This window comes from Canis lupus, chromosome 5, assembly GCF_003254725.2.
Source record: "Canis lupus dingo isolate Sandy chromosome 5, ASM325472v2, whole genome shotgun sequence".
NCBI lineage: Eukaryota > Metazoa > Chordata > Mammalia > Carnivora > Canidae > Canis > Canis lupus.
The window spans coordinates 62,955,442-62,969,766 of NC_064247.1; the positions used below are offsets into that span (position 1 = coordinate 62,955,442).

General features: G+C 42.1%; 1 protein-coding gene across 1 annotated transcript in view; it reads left to right on the forward strand.

Annotated features, from left to right (window-relative positions):
* The window catches only part of SLC25A33 (solute carrier family 25 member 33), a 35,648-nt gene extending 23,033 nt beyond the window's left edge, over positions 1–12,615 (forward strand). Inside the window, exons 3-7 of the mRNA XM_025427241.3 lie at positions 1,972–2,049; positions 5,026–5,126; positions 6,844–6,910; positions 10,267–10,547; positions 12,136–12,615. Of these exons, the coding sequence (XP_025283026.1) occupies positions 1,972–2,049; positions 5,026–5,126; positions 6,844–6,910; positions 10,267–10,547; positions 12,136–12,338 (730 nt within the window). The 3' untranslated portion in view covers positions 12,339–12,615. The remainder of the gene's footprint in view (positions 1–1,971; positions 2,050–5,025; positions 5,127–6,843; positions 6,911–10,266; positions 10,548–12,135) is intronic.
* Positions 12,616–14,325: the final 1,710 nt, after the last annotated feature.

Consider the following 14,325-nt stretch of genomic DNA (forward strand, 5'->3'; position numbering starts at 1 on the left):
TGAAGGTAAAGCATTATATAAACTCTTTTTTTTTTTTTTAAGATTTTATTTATTTATTCATGATAGTCACACAGAGAGAGACAGAGAGGCAGAGACACAGGCAGAAGGAGAAGCAGGCTCCATGCACCGGGAGCCCGATGTGGGATTCGATCCCGGGTCTCCAGGATCGCGCCCTGGGCCAAAGGCAGGCACCAAACTGCTGCACCACCCAGGGATCCCATATAAACTCTTTTGACAACAATATGATCATTAGTGAGCTAGATAAACTTAGAAATTGGAGGTACTAATTACTGAGTGCAGAAAAATCTGCAGTAAGAAAAGATTAGAGGGGACCTCCGTGTAACAATGTAAATTCTCTTGGATACCATGAAAATTGAGCCAGTTGAGCCACTGAAAAGAATAAATTTAACCAACTTGAAGAATCATGTTGGAGCAGGAAAATGCCTCTAAAGAATGTTCTATACAATCCTTTCCTTAGTCCTTTTCAATCAGAAAATAACACTTTTTTAAAGCACCTTGGCAGGAGTGTGGAAAAATTGGAACGCTTGTGCCTTGTTGGTAGGAATGTAAAATGATAAACAGCTGCTATAGTAGATAGCATGGCAGATTCTCAAAAAATTAAACAGAAATTACCATATGATCCAGCAGTTCCACTTCTGGGTACGTACCCCTAAGAGTTTAAACTAGGGACCTGCGGGATGCCTGGGTGGCTTAGCGGTTGAGCGTCTGCCTTTGGCTCAGGGCATGATCCCGGGATCAAGTCCCACATCAGGCTCCTTGCAAGGAGCCTGCTTGTCCCTCTGCCTAGGTCTCTGCCTCTCTCTCTCTCTCTCTCTCTCTCTCATACATACATACATACACACATAAAAATTTTTTTAAAAAATTACAAAAAAATGAACTAGAGACCTGAACAGATATCTGGACACTCATGTTCACAGCAGCATTATTCACAGTAGCTAAAAGTGAAAGCAACTTGAGTGTCCATTGACAGATAAATGGATAAACAACATGTGGCCCATATACAATAGAGTATTATTCAGCCTTAAAAAGGGAAATTCTGACACATTCTGCAACATAGATGAACACTAATGACACTGTGCTGGGTGAAATAAGCAAGCCACCAAAGGACAGATACTGAACAATTCCACTCATTTGAGATCCCTAAAGTAGTCCAGTTCATAGAGACAGCACAATGGTGGTTGCCAAGGGCTGGTGGGGGAGGGTAATGGGGAGTTAGTATTTAATAGGTAGGAGTCCAGTTTAAGGAGATGAATAAGTTTTGGAGATGGATGGTGATGGTTGCTCAACATGTGGAAATACTACCACTGAACTGTACACTTGAAAATGGTAAATTTCATCTTATATATATGTTACTATGATTAAAAAAAAAAAAGAAAAAGAAAAAGCAGTATTCTCTTTAAGCTTGAGATACTATGCTTTGTCTTTAAATAAGATTCATCCAGCCCATGAAAATCATTAGGTTTTTCTATTCTGTAGATCCCTGATTGGGGCCTTTTATAATAAGTAAAGATCTGGAAGATTGGATTATTAGAGATAAGGAATAAATCCAAAAGGAATACAATCCAAAGAAATCTCAGAACCTGTTTCTCAGTGAATTTTGTTATTATGACGATATGATTCCCTGTATCAGATGTTTTGCCAGGCGCTCATCCTACCATATTAGGAGTTCAGCATGTAGTACAAACCCTGATCATCTTGGTCCCATGTGAACTAGGGAAAAGGCTTCTTGAAAACATGTCAAATTGATGCTTCTGAAGCATGCTTTTTCTCTGTATCATAAAAGGAGTATTTTTCAGTCTTCTAATGCTGTATTGTAGGACAATCAGGTAAGAGTCTGGGCTCTTGTAAACATTCTGTTCTGTATTCACGGAGCTAATGTGAAAGCTGAGGCCTCATTGTTTTGCATAGGCCCTGCCTAAAGGATTTTAAAGATCTTCTCTTATTATTCAGGTCAATCTTGGAGAAGGAGGGACCAAAGTCACTTTTTAGAGGCTTGGGTCCAAATTTGGTTGGAGTTGCACCATCAAGGTAAGCATTAAACTTTCAGTTGGCTCACTATGTATAGTATAAAATACTGACTCCTCTCTTACTGAAAAGCAGTACTACTAGATGGCCAGTTTCTTTTTTCTGTATGGAATACATCTGACATACAGAATAGTGACAACTGCTAGTATGTCTTTCGGTGTATGTATGAGAGATTCTAGTTATTTTATTCATAAGTGAAAATTCACTCTCTCATCACCTATAATCTTCTCTAAAGAAGTATCTGCTAGGGCAGCCCGGGTGGCTCAGTGGTTTAGTGCCACCTTCGGTCCAGGGCCTGATCCTGGAGACCCGGGATCGAGTCCCCACGTCAGGCTCCCTGCATGGAGCCTGCTTCTCCCTCTGCCTGTATCTCTGCCTCTCTTTCTCTCTGTGTCTCTCATGAATAAATAAATAAAATCTTAAAAAAAAAAAAAGTATCTGCTACTTCAAGTATGGTATGTGGCCAGCAGTATTGGTGTCACCCAGGGCTTGTTAGAACTACACACTCTCGGACTGTACCCCAGAATCCGCATTCTAGCAAGATTCCCAGGTAATTCATATGCACTTAGAAGCTGAGATCCGAAGAAATTTAAAGGCTTCCAGGCTTTACTTTATTTAAAACATCCTTATTCTGTCATGAGGCTTAAATCTCTTTAAAGCCTGTGTTTGATAAAAGTGAACAGGTGAAGTGTGTGTGTAACATATCTCTGAAAAGTAGATAACTACTTGTAGAAATTGCCTCCTGGGAGGGGAGCTGGGTGACAGGGGTAAGATACTCATATTATTTGATGTAATACTCAGACTTTAAAGAGAATGAACCTTTTTTTTTTTTTTTAAGATTTTATTTATTCATGAGAGACACAGAGAGAAAGAGAGGCAGAGACATAGGCAGAGGGAGAAGCAGGCTTCATGCAGGGAGCCCTACGAGGGACTCAGTCCCAGGTCTCCAGGATCAGGCCCTGAGCTGAAGGCGGTGCTAAACCACTGAGCCACCCGGGCTGCCCGAGAATTAATCTTTATAACAAAAATAAAAATGTTCTATATAAGGTGAAGACTAAAAGCTTCCTAGGATTCTTGCAGATCTTTGCTCCAATTTATAATACAAATCAGGGATCCCTGGGTGGCGCAGCGGTTTGGCGCCTGCCTTTGGCCCAGGGCGCGATCCTGGAGACCCGGGATCGAATCCCATATCAGGCTCCCGGTGCATGGAGCCTGCTTCTCCCTCTGCCTGTGTCTCTGCCTCTCTCTCTCTCTGTGACTATCATAAGTAAATAAATAAAAATTTTAAAAAAATTAAAAAAAAAATAATACAAATCACCTGAGGATGTTATAAAAATTCAGATTGTTATTAAATCCTTTTGTTCCTTTAGAGTTTTGTAGCATATGTGTATAACCTATTTAAAAATAAAAACACTGGATCCCTGGGTGGCGCAGCGGTTTGGCGCCTGCCTTTGGCCCAGGGCGCGATCCTGGAGACCCGGGATCGAGTCCCACGTCAGGCTCCCGGTGCATGGAGCCTGCTTCTTCCTCTGCCTGTGTCTCTGCCTGTCTCTCTCACTGTGTGCCTATAATTAATTAATTAATTAATTAATTAATTAATTAATTAATAAAATAAAATAAAATATAGAAACACTAGTCTGTGAGATTATATGGCGTATACATTATTAATAGATGGTGGATATGTCCACACTGCATATGTCCACAACTCAATAAAGAAAATGAGTTGTATCTCCTTGTGGACAGTGCTAATTTGGTAACACCTGTTAATCTGATGTAGCTTCCTGGCTGCCACACCCATTTAGAACAGTTGGGACCTAGGAAAAAAAACAATACTGTTGGGATCCCTGGGTGGCGCAGCGGTTTAGCGCCTGCCTTTGGCCCAGGGCGCGATCCTGGAGACCAGGGATCGAATCCCACATCGGGCTCCCGGTGCACGGAGCCTGCTTCTCCCTCTGCCTATGTCTCTGCCTCTCTCTCTCTCTCTCTGTGTGTGACTATCATAAATAATAAATTAAAAATTAAAAAAAAAACAATACTGTTACATAACACAATAATGATAAGTATTCCAGGGCCTAAGTTGAAGAATCAACTATGATTCTATGAAGAATCATTCTATGATTGATGCATTGGCCAGTGAAAATGAAGAGACATTTTCCCTGACATTGCTGGTGAAAGAGCAGAGGAAAATACCAACCAGCCACTATTCCCCAGGCCCAGTAAGAAAGAAGTCAGAGGAGAGAAAGCAGACAGAGAAGACCTGACCAGAGAGGCAGCAGGGAGGCCAAACTCCACCTCTAGGAGTTACGGGGTTGGGGGGAGGCGGGGGGCGTATTCAGTAGCGGAAGCTCTGTATGAAAACTTATATATGGGCAGCCTGGGTGGCTCAGTGGTTTAGCGCCCGCCTTCAGCCCCGGGCCTGGTCCTGGAGACCCGGGATCGAGTCCCACGTTGGGCTCCCTGCATGGAGCCTGCTTCTCCCTCTGCCTGTGTCTTTGCCTCTCTCTTTCCCTGTGTCTCTCATGAATAAATAAATAAAATATTTAATTTAAAAAAAAAAAAGAAAAAGAAAACTTATATGTGATGGCTGTTCCCTATGTGACCCTGAGTCATCAAAAAAAAAAGTCAAATATAATTTGCATACTCATTGTTATGTGAGGCAGGATGAGTGTGGTATATTTTAGAAGTATTACGAATTTTAAAAGTATAGATTTTGGTTGCTTAAGGAATTGACATATATCCAGAATGAAGAATATAAATGGATTTTGTATATTACCAAAATCTCCTCTTCCCCAGTTATTTTAGATACTTCTACCATCACTGAAATACTCTCTGGAGGGATAAGCAGCAGCTTGTGGTTTATAAGGTCAAGCTTTTGGTTACCTGTTAACCTTCTTATACTTTACTACATTTTTAGAAGTTGCGGAGGGATGTATATAATGCCATGCCAATGTCTGTAGCGTTCTCTCTTTCTTCAAACAGGGCTGTGTACTTTGCGTGTTACTCCAAAGCCAAAGAGCAGTTCAATGGCATTTTTGTGCCTAACAGTAATATTGTGCATATTTTCTCAGCTGGCTCTGCAGGTATGTTACCCTAAGTGAGTGGAGATAAGTTTCTCAGTTTTCTAAAGCATGTGTTGTGCCAAACAGCTTTTTCCAGGAACCAGAAATTAGCTCTCTGCATCTTTTGCCTCTAAAGTCATTTTTCTAATGCTTTATGTTAGAACTAATAAAACACAAATGTTCAAGAATAGATTATAACTCGGTTCCGTTTTCTTTGACAACTAAAATTTTATTCTTCCTCAAAATTTCATCTGTGCTCGTGCATACTCTTGATTAGTATTACATCTTTTTTAAAGGAATATTTATGGGTTTCCATATCCTTCTGTTGCATTAAAGTTATTTTAAAAATTTGAGGTTTTTTTCTGTGACTCCCCATTGTGTCCAGCATATCCCATGCACAGTTGGCATTTCTGTCCACAGCTAGGTTCTGTGATGAGGGCACGGGGCTGTGGAGACCTTTTAGAAGGGCTAGTACCAGATCAAGGAGTATCTGCTCCCTTTTGAGGGAATCCTTTCTCTTTACTATAGAAAATTCATAACAAAAAAAAAATTCATAACAGGATTTGTTCCCCTGGAAATAGTTGACAAAGAACCATGGACTTGTAGATTGAAGAGAGAAGGCTGTCTCTTTGGGTACCACTTTATGTCTTATGTAAATGGAAGCGTCTCCTAAAGAACTTAAATCGGTATGCTATGAAGCATTTCTGCCTCCTGCCAGCCTGTAAGGTGTGTATGCACCATGCACCAGTTTTATCTGCCTCTGTCACTCAAAATAAGAGTTCTACTAACGCATCTGAGCAGTTCCAAGTCATAATTACTGGCCCTCAAATAGAAGATAGCATATGCAAAGCTGCTTCATGCAAGAAAGGCATTTCTATCGAACACGGAACTCCAAGGAGGAAATGCGGAGTGACCGAATAAACGGGTCAGCTCTCCCAAGGGTGGTCGCGAGTGAGCCATAAGCTCTGAGCTGCTCGTCAGTTTTGTGACTTTTACAAAATTAACTAAAAAGAACCATTGGCAAATAAAGCAGACCTGGAGGGAGTTCTCTAAACCACCGTCTTGGTTCCTAATTAATCTGCCTAGGATTGCGGAGGGATCGAGGTGTTCAGAGCTCACTGTCAGGCTGATGCCATGATGCTGCTCTTTCTGGCTGATCTGGAACAATGAGCAATATAAAGATGGGAAAGGCTTTAGAAATGGTTCCTGTAAGCAAATCAGCCTTTAAAACTTCAATTTCCTGAAATGATTAATGAGATACTAAAATGTGTATGTTCAAATTCAGGTAAATGGAGATTTAGTGGCTTCTGTTTTAATTTTTTTTTTTTTTTGGCTTCTGTTTTAGATTTAATATAAGGTAACCTTTTGGATTAGATCACTAACTTTTTAAAACAAATTATTTCTAGACCTGAAGCTTATAAATTGAGTTTTAGAATAGTTTCCATATTTATCATAGAAATTACATTTCCAGAAATATCAACAGCACCACCTACAGGTTGGAAAGACTAGACAGGGCTCTAGAAAATTGAGAGGTTTCTTTTAGGTCCAACATCTCAATGGATGTTACATTTTAAGAGAGTGTAACTTCCATCTGCAGTCTGGGAATGTAACTTCTTCCTACTGTCCAGTTTTACTTTTAAGCCATTTAAATCCTGATCTCAAAGTTTATCATATGAAATAGCTTTAATAAGCATGGATTGTGTTCAATGGTGACATTTGCTGTTTGTTTTTCTTCCAGCTTTTGTCACAAATACCTTAATGAATCCTATATGGATGGTTAAAACTCGGATGCAGCTAGAACGGAAGTAAGTCATTAATTGTTCCTCCTTAATATTCGTGAGGATTTTCTCCTTCCTCCCAATTCCAGTTGTGAAGTAAGGTATACAGAGCCCTTAGCTATCCCAATCCTTGTTGTTTTCTGAATATAAGCTATATGTAGAAAGTCCTTTTGTTTTGAGATGTGTGCTGCGAGGCATTGTGGGGAAATGAGGGCCAGCAGAAGTAGCACCTCAGGGCGGGGATGGGTTGGAAATTTGCTCACTTGCCACCCCTAACCTGCTGCTGACTTCTCTGAGGTAGTTGGCAGGTCTCTGCTCTTGGCCGACCTACCCCCACCCTCAATTAGAGCACTTTGGGCTCCTCCAGTTGGCTTCTCTTCTAAGGGGGAAGATGCTAGTAAGGGTAGAATGGCAAAGGCCTTCAGGTGTACTAGATTTCTGCCCTAAAACTCTGGCCCATGATTCGTAGCATTTTCATGCTATGGATCCCTTTGGCAGTCTGGGGGCGCCTCTGCAGTTGCTTTTTAGAGTAATATTTTTGAAAGCAGTGGTAACCAATTGTTGAAGTACAATTATCATTTTTTAAATACAATATAGTAAGAGACTTCTTTAATATAGTAAATAGCAAGATCAAGCAGTGGCCCAGTAACTACCTTAATTTCAAAGAAGTGATGGTGATAAGGGACACTGTCATCAACTCTAAGAACCCTTGTGTAACTCTTGCCTGAAATATGTGTGGGCCCTGGAAGCTTTCAGCTAGTCCAGCCTAACTCTAAGCAACCTATAAAGAAAGGAGAGACAGAACAAGACTACCCTCTGGAAGTGTAGCTTGGGGTCTGCCTTGGTTTGTTTTTTCTAACGATCACGGAAACCTCTGAATTGGTCTCAGATTCCATGTTTTCTTCAATCCATTCTGCATGAAAGAACCCTCTAGAATACATCAGATCTCTTCATTTTGGATAGATCGCTTGCTCATAATCCTTCAATAAATCTTGCTTACTCTCATGGTCAGATCCTAACTTGTGGGCTTAACATTCAAGGTCCTTTGCAGTTTTTCTAGAACTGTCAGGTGTTCTTAGGCTTCCATCTCCCTGAGTGTGCTGACCCTCACCAGGAGGGATTAAGAGTCCCACACCCCTCTTGTTGCCCAAGAGTGCCTGTTTGTTCCTCAGGATTCTGACCAGCACCCTCTCCTGGAAACCCCTGGTAATCATTTGCTGTGCCAGCTGTGCCCCACACTGTCCTAGTATCATTGCTGCTTAACAGCAGGTACATGGACAAATCAGCTAAGAACCTCTATATGCATGCTTTTATATCTATGTCCTGGGATCCCTGGGTGGCGCAGTGGTTTAGCGCCTGCCTTTGGCCCAGGGCGCGATTCTGGAGACCTGGGATCGAATCCCACATCGGGCTCCCGGTGCATGGAGCCTGCTTCTCCCTCTGCCTGTGTCTCTGCCCCCCCCCCCCTGTGACTATCATAAATTAATTAATTAATTAATTAAAAAATTTATATCTATGTCCTAATGATTTGTGCTTAGGATATTTTATTTATTTTACGTAAGGTCTATTTATTTATTTTAGAGAAAGCGTGTCAGTGGAGGGAGGGGTAGGGGAGAGGAAGAGAGAGAATCTTCAGGTAGACTCCCCTCTCCACTGAGTGTGGACCTGAGATCATGACCTGGGCTGAAATGAAGAGTTGGCCACTTAACCAACTGAGCCGCCCAGCACCTCCACGCTCAGGATATTTTGAAGCTTTGTTTAACCAGTCCTGCAGCAATGAGTATTTGTTGCATGCTTGCTCTGCAGTAGTCACTGGGGAAACAGCAAGGACTAAGCCCTAGGCCCTGCCTTCCAGAAGCTCACGACTTTACAGGTAATAGAATTAGAGGCTGATGAGATAGGGGCCAGAAATGCTAAGGACCCCAGAGCGTCCCTCCCTAATGCTGTCCAGGCGGGGCAAGCACAGGGAGGGCTTCTGTTAGTGGTGATGTCCACCCTACCATCTGGAAAAAAATGAGGGAGGGGGCCCATGGCACTGCACATGCTTCCGGCCAAGAATGGAATATGCGGGAAGCATGCATTCCCCGGGGACGAAAGGAAGGGAAGCATGGTTGGAGTGTGCTCTGTGTATATGTGCTGGAGGAGGGGATATATAAAAAAAAGCAAGGCTACAGAAATGCATGGGGGGGGGGGGCACCTCCTTTAAAGCCCCGGGAGGGTCTTGGAGTTCAGCTTTGGGCTCTAATTTGAGGGCCGTAGACAGCCATTAGAGCTGTGGTTCGGGGTGTGAGTGGGGACCACTCTGTAGCACAGCAGTGTGCTTGGATCTGTATTAGAAAGGTTGCTCCAGCCAGGAAGTGGAGAAACAGCCTTGGAAAGACACAGTGAAGAAGGCAGAGCCTGTTGTGACTGTTTGGAGCAAGGGGCTCACTGGGCCTCAGCCCCAAGGAAGGGCTCTTGGAATGTGGATATGCTGTCAGAAGGTTCTGTTTGCAATAGGCAGTTTAGGATACTACCCATCATGAGCTAGGAGCAGCTAGCCCAAGGCCAAATTGTGTAGTTTATTCCATGTTTATTTCATAAATTTAGAAATAATGGAATCAGAATACACCATTTGGGGGCACTTGGGTGGCTCAGTGGGTTAAGCCTCTGCTTGCAGCTCAGGTTTGTGGTTCCAGGGTCTTGGGATCGAGCCTCACATCAGACTCTGCTCATCGGGGAGCCTGCTTCTCCCTCTTCCTCTGCCTGCTGCTCCACCTACTTGTGTGTTCTCTCTCTCTCTCTCTCTCTCTCTCTCTCTCTATCAAATAAATAAATTTTTTTTTTAATACACCATTTGGAGACTAGAGTTAAGAAAGCTTACTAGTGTAACAAACCTTACTCAACTACCCAGGCAGAATGTTGGTGAGGTTTTTCCTTCGGCATTTTCTTAAAGCATATTTTTGCCATGATTGTAATTATACTCCTGCTTTCCACGCAAGCACTTCTGCATTGCTTACTGCCTTCACAACTATTTTAATCTAGTATGTGTATCCTAGTTTGCTTATCTGTTCCTATTTTTAGACATCTGGGTTGTTTTTATTATACTGCAGTTGTATTTTCCTCTGTGATGAACGTCTTCCTCCATCCGGCTCTTTCCAAAATTAGGTCAGAGGCTATGGACATGTTTTTTATGGCTCTTGGTACAGATGTACATACTGTTCTGTGGACTTATCAGGTGTCTCAGCTGGTGGGCCCAGGCTCAGCTGAACATAGGACAGGGAAGCCACATTTCACCCATGTGTAATTTCTCTTTATACTCAACACTCCTTTCTTTGCAGCCTGGTACAGGAGCCAGGCTCCAGAGTGTGCATTTTAACGGCTTTTCATTGATCTTTACACAGAGTAAGAGGCTCCAAGCAGATGAACACACTCCAGTGTGCTCGCTATGTTTACCAGACAGAAGGCATTCGTGGCTTCTACAGGGGATTAACAGCCTCGTATGCTGGAATTTCAGAAACTATCATCTGTTTTGCTATTTATGAAAGTTTGAAGAAGTATCTGAAAGAAGCTCCATTAGCCTCTTCTACAAATGGGACTGAGAAAAATTCCACAAATTTTTTTGGACTTATGGCAGCTGCTGCAATTTCTAAGGGATGTGCTTCCTGCATCGCTTATCCACATGGTATGTTTTGCTTTTTCTTCCAGAACAGTAAAACAGCTGTGAGGCTTGTGTCATTGTCCATAGAGCTAGACTTCTGCAGCTCACATGGAAATGCAAGTACCTGCAGGTACTAAGGTAATAGAATATGAGTGAAACTGGCTTCATCTGTCTGGTGTAGGTTATGTGAGCAGCAGGAATTCAGCTCTTCTCAGCTCCAGCTACTCGTGGCCAAAACATACTGTGCAAAATGTGGGCCCTGTGTTATAGAACTTCTGATGTTTTCAGAGAAGCCAAAAATCTGGATTTTATTTAAAATTCCTCGATTTAAAAAAATGGTGTGGGTGCCAACCAAAAACAAAACAAAACAACTCTCAACTTCCACTTTGAATGGAGTGCTGAGTGAGTCTACTTTGCTAAGTCTATTTTTTAAGGAATTAGAGACCTAATGTTCCACTGACCTACTTAAAAAAAGAATAGCTTAATTTATTGTACCATGAAAAACAGGTTTTGTTTTCAAAAGCCTGCTGCACGGTCAGCTATGACGAACATACATGGTCAATTCAAAAGCAGGTAATTGAGCCCCCGTCACATGGTGGAACACTCAGCGGCCCCCTAGGGCTCAGGGAGAAGAGATCGGGCTGCCTCCTGTAGGGTGGGGAGACAGAAGGATGTCCAGCAGTGACAGCTGTCGTGCTCGCGGGGGGGGGGCGGGTTGTGCCTGTGTTGACAGGGCCCAGGTGTGCAAAAGTTTAAAAATGCAGGAGGCAGGGGATCCCTGGGTGGCTCAGCGGTTTAGCATCCGCCTTCAGCCCAGGGCGTGATCCTGGAGTCCTGGAATCGAGTCCCATATCAGGCTCCCTGCATGGAGCCTGCTTCTCCCTCTGCCTGTGTCTCTGCCTCTCTCTCTCTCTCTGTGTCTCTCATGAATAAATAAAATAAAATCTTTAAAAAAAAAAATGCAGGAGGGGCAGCCCCGGTGGCACAGCGGTTTAGCGCCGCCTGCAGTCCAGGGCGTGATCCTGGAGACCCTCGATCAAGTCCCGCGTCGGGCTCTCTGCTTGGAGCCTGCTTCTCCCTCTGCCTGTGTCTCTGCCCCACCCCACCCCTCTCTCTCTCTGCATCTCTATGAATAAATAAATAAAAATCTTTAAAAAAAATGCAGGAGGCAGCTTTTGAGCTGGACAGAGTGGTGGAGAAGGGTTATTAGTAGGAGAGGAAGTTGGCAAGCATATGAAAAGAAAGTCTTGATGATTTGCTCTGCTTAATACAAATTACACCTTCAGTGAAATTATAGCGCTTGCTTAATTGGGAGTAGAAAACCACAAACTATCTTAAAATGGAGTCCAATTCAATGTAAGCTTTTACAATCCCTTAAAAGTTATTTTGTATCTACATGTAACATCCTTAATTGACCATTTCCCAGAATTAGAAAATATTCTAAAAAGATCGCAACTTTTCATTGTCCCAAAGTGACTATGCTGTCCAAATAGAGCTGAAATGGCAAATAGCCAGAGATGTACATTGACAGAGCTCTGTGCTTTGAATTCTCTCATTGTATTGCTTGGCGATGTGGTTCGTTGTAGCATAAAGTATGTGTTTCTCTCTGCAGAAGTCATAAGGACACGGCTCCGAGAGGAAGGCACCAAGTACAAGTCTTTTGTCCAGACTGCTCGGCTGGTCTTCCGGGAAGAAGGTTACCTTGCCTTTTATAGAGGACTCTTTGCCCAGCTCATCCGGCAGATACCAAATACTGCCATTGTGTTGTCTACCTATGAGTTAATTGTGTACCTATTAGAAGACCGTTCCCAGTAACAGGCCAGAAAATTGTGCTCTAGAAGAATAAAATTAAAAAACTATAGAGAAATTTTTTTTTTCCATTGATGTTTAGAACGTTTGAGACTGAAACAGGAAAGACCATAAAATATGTGGCTCATATCCCCTGTTGGACATTTCCTTTTGGATTCATGTTTTCTGGAAGGTTTAAATTCATTAACGTTAATAGTTAATTATAACTTTTGTTTTTTAACTTAAGAGGATTCAGGATTAAGCAGCAACTAAATTAAATCACACTACTTAATTTAAGTATAAATTTGGTTTGTGTCCTCTTTTATGTTCACTGTGCTATAAACTTACAGCTTAAGTAATTTAGTGAAACATGACCCTAGAAATTCAGAGAAAACCTGCAAAATAAAAATACAACTTTTCTCCTCTGACACTACGCTGCTGAACAAGTAAGATGTGTTGCATTCTGGTGGCACTGGGTGGACGGGGACAGGCTTCCCAGCCATTTTTCTGGTCTGTACATTTCCAAGTCTTGTGCAGATTGAGAATTTAAGGTTTCAGGGTGCTGAGTTAGAAAAAAATAAGTATAACTTTCTGACGCTAAATATTTTAAACTGTAAATGTTTTTCTAAAGTTATCCTTTATCCCCAGTTGGAACAAGAGGCATGAGTTTTAATGAGTTATTTACCAAGACTTACTCCTGGACCTATTTCCAGAAGTTAAGCCAGGTCAAACCCCAAGCACCTTGTACGTGTCAGTCGTGAATGTGGAATATGGCCCTTCCTGTCAGGTCTTTAACCCTGTTCTTGGATCCCTAGCACTGGAGGAGAGGACAGTGACACAAGGTTGATTGCCCACCTCTCGGTTCACTTTTATTTTTCTAGGAGATGTGTTTAAAAACAAAAACAAAAACCCTAGAAATGACAAATGACCAGAATTTTAACCACACCTCACCACTCCCCACTTTTAAAGGAAATTCAATAAAGGACAAAACGGTAATGCAGAAGGCAGGTCAGATGGACAACCTTCCCCAGCTCTTCCACTGGAATTTGCTTATTTGTCCATTGTGAGGTGAGTTTTCAGTCTGAATATCTAGAAAGATAATGGATTTGAAAACTGCTGCATTGTAGTTTCAGATTCAGTTGCAGATGCACTGGTGGGGACGAGAGTAGGATATTTTCAAATTGTATTTAAGTGGAGTTTAATTTTGTTCGCCTTTAGGCACAAAGGAGGTTTGTTGGTATGCTTGAGCTCACTGGTAGAATTTGCTACAACTGTCAACAGCCATATAGAAGTCCAAATAAATGACTTTAGTCAAACCTCAGTGCTCATAAAATACATAGCAGTCAAGAGATTTCTCTTCCAGGAGCTCAGTTTAATTGATAGCCATGTTTAACAACATCTTCGTATTTTAGTATTCATAACAACACCTGAAGTCTTCAAGGTTTGATCTAGTATGAAGATTAAAACTTAGGTTTCTTAAAATCCACTAACTGGGTATGAGAATTATTTGAAAATAATTGTCATTTCTACATTCTTGAATTAATAAATTTTTTTAAAGATTTTATTCATTTATTCATGAGAGACAGGAGGTGGGGGCAAAGAGAGAAGCAAGCAGGCTCCATGCAAGGAGCCCGACGCGGGAATCGATCCTGGGACTCCAGGATCATACCCTGGGCTGAAGGCAGGTGCCAAACCACTGAGCCACCCAGGGATCCCCCTTGAATTAATAAATTTGACACTGATCAAGGATCATTCAGTTCTCTGCTTGCTTCTCCTGCACCAGGACATTGAAATGAGAAAGGCAAGCACCAGGAGTAGAAAGAGAAGCAGGAAACTATAAAGGGGCTTGTCAGATTTGAAATGGAACTTGTCAGTGTTTGAGCTGTCCACGGAGAGATCTCACAATTTCTCTCTTGTGCACAAGCTCAGTCATCGGGATTTCATTATTTCTGAGTAGCCATGTATATATATGACTTGTAAAACTCTCATTGTTTACCCACTGGGTGCCAAACAC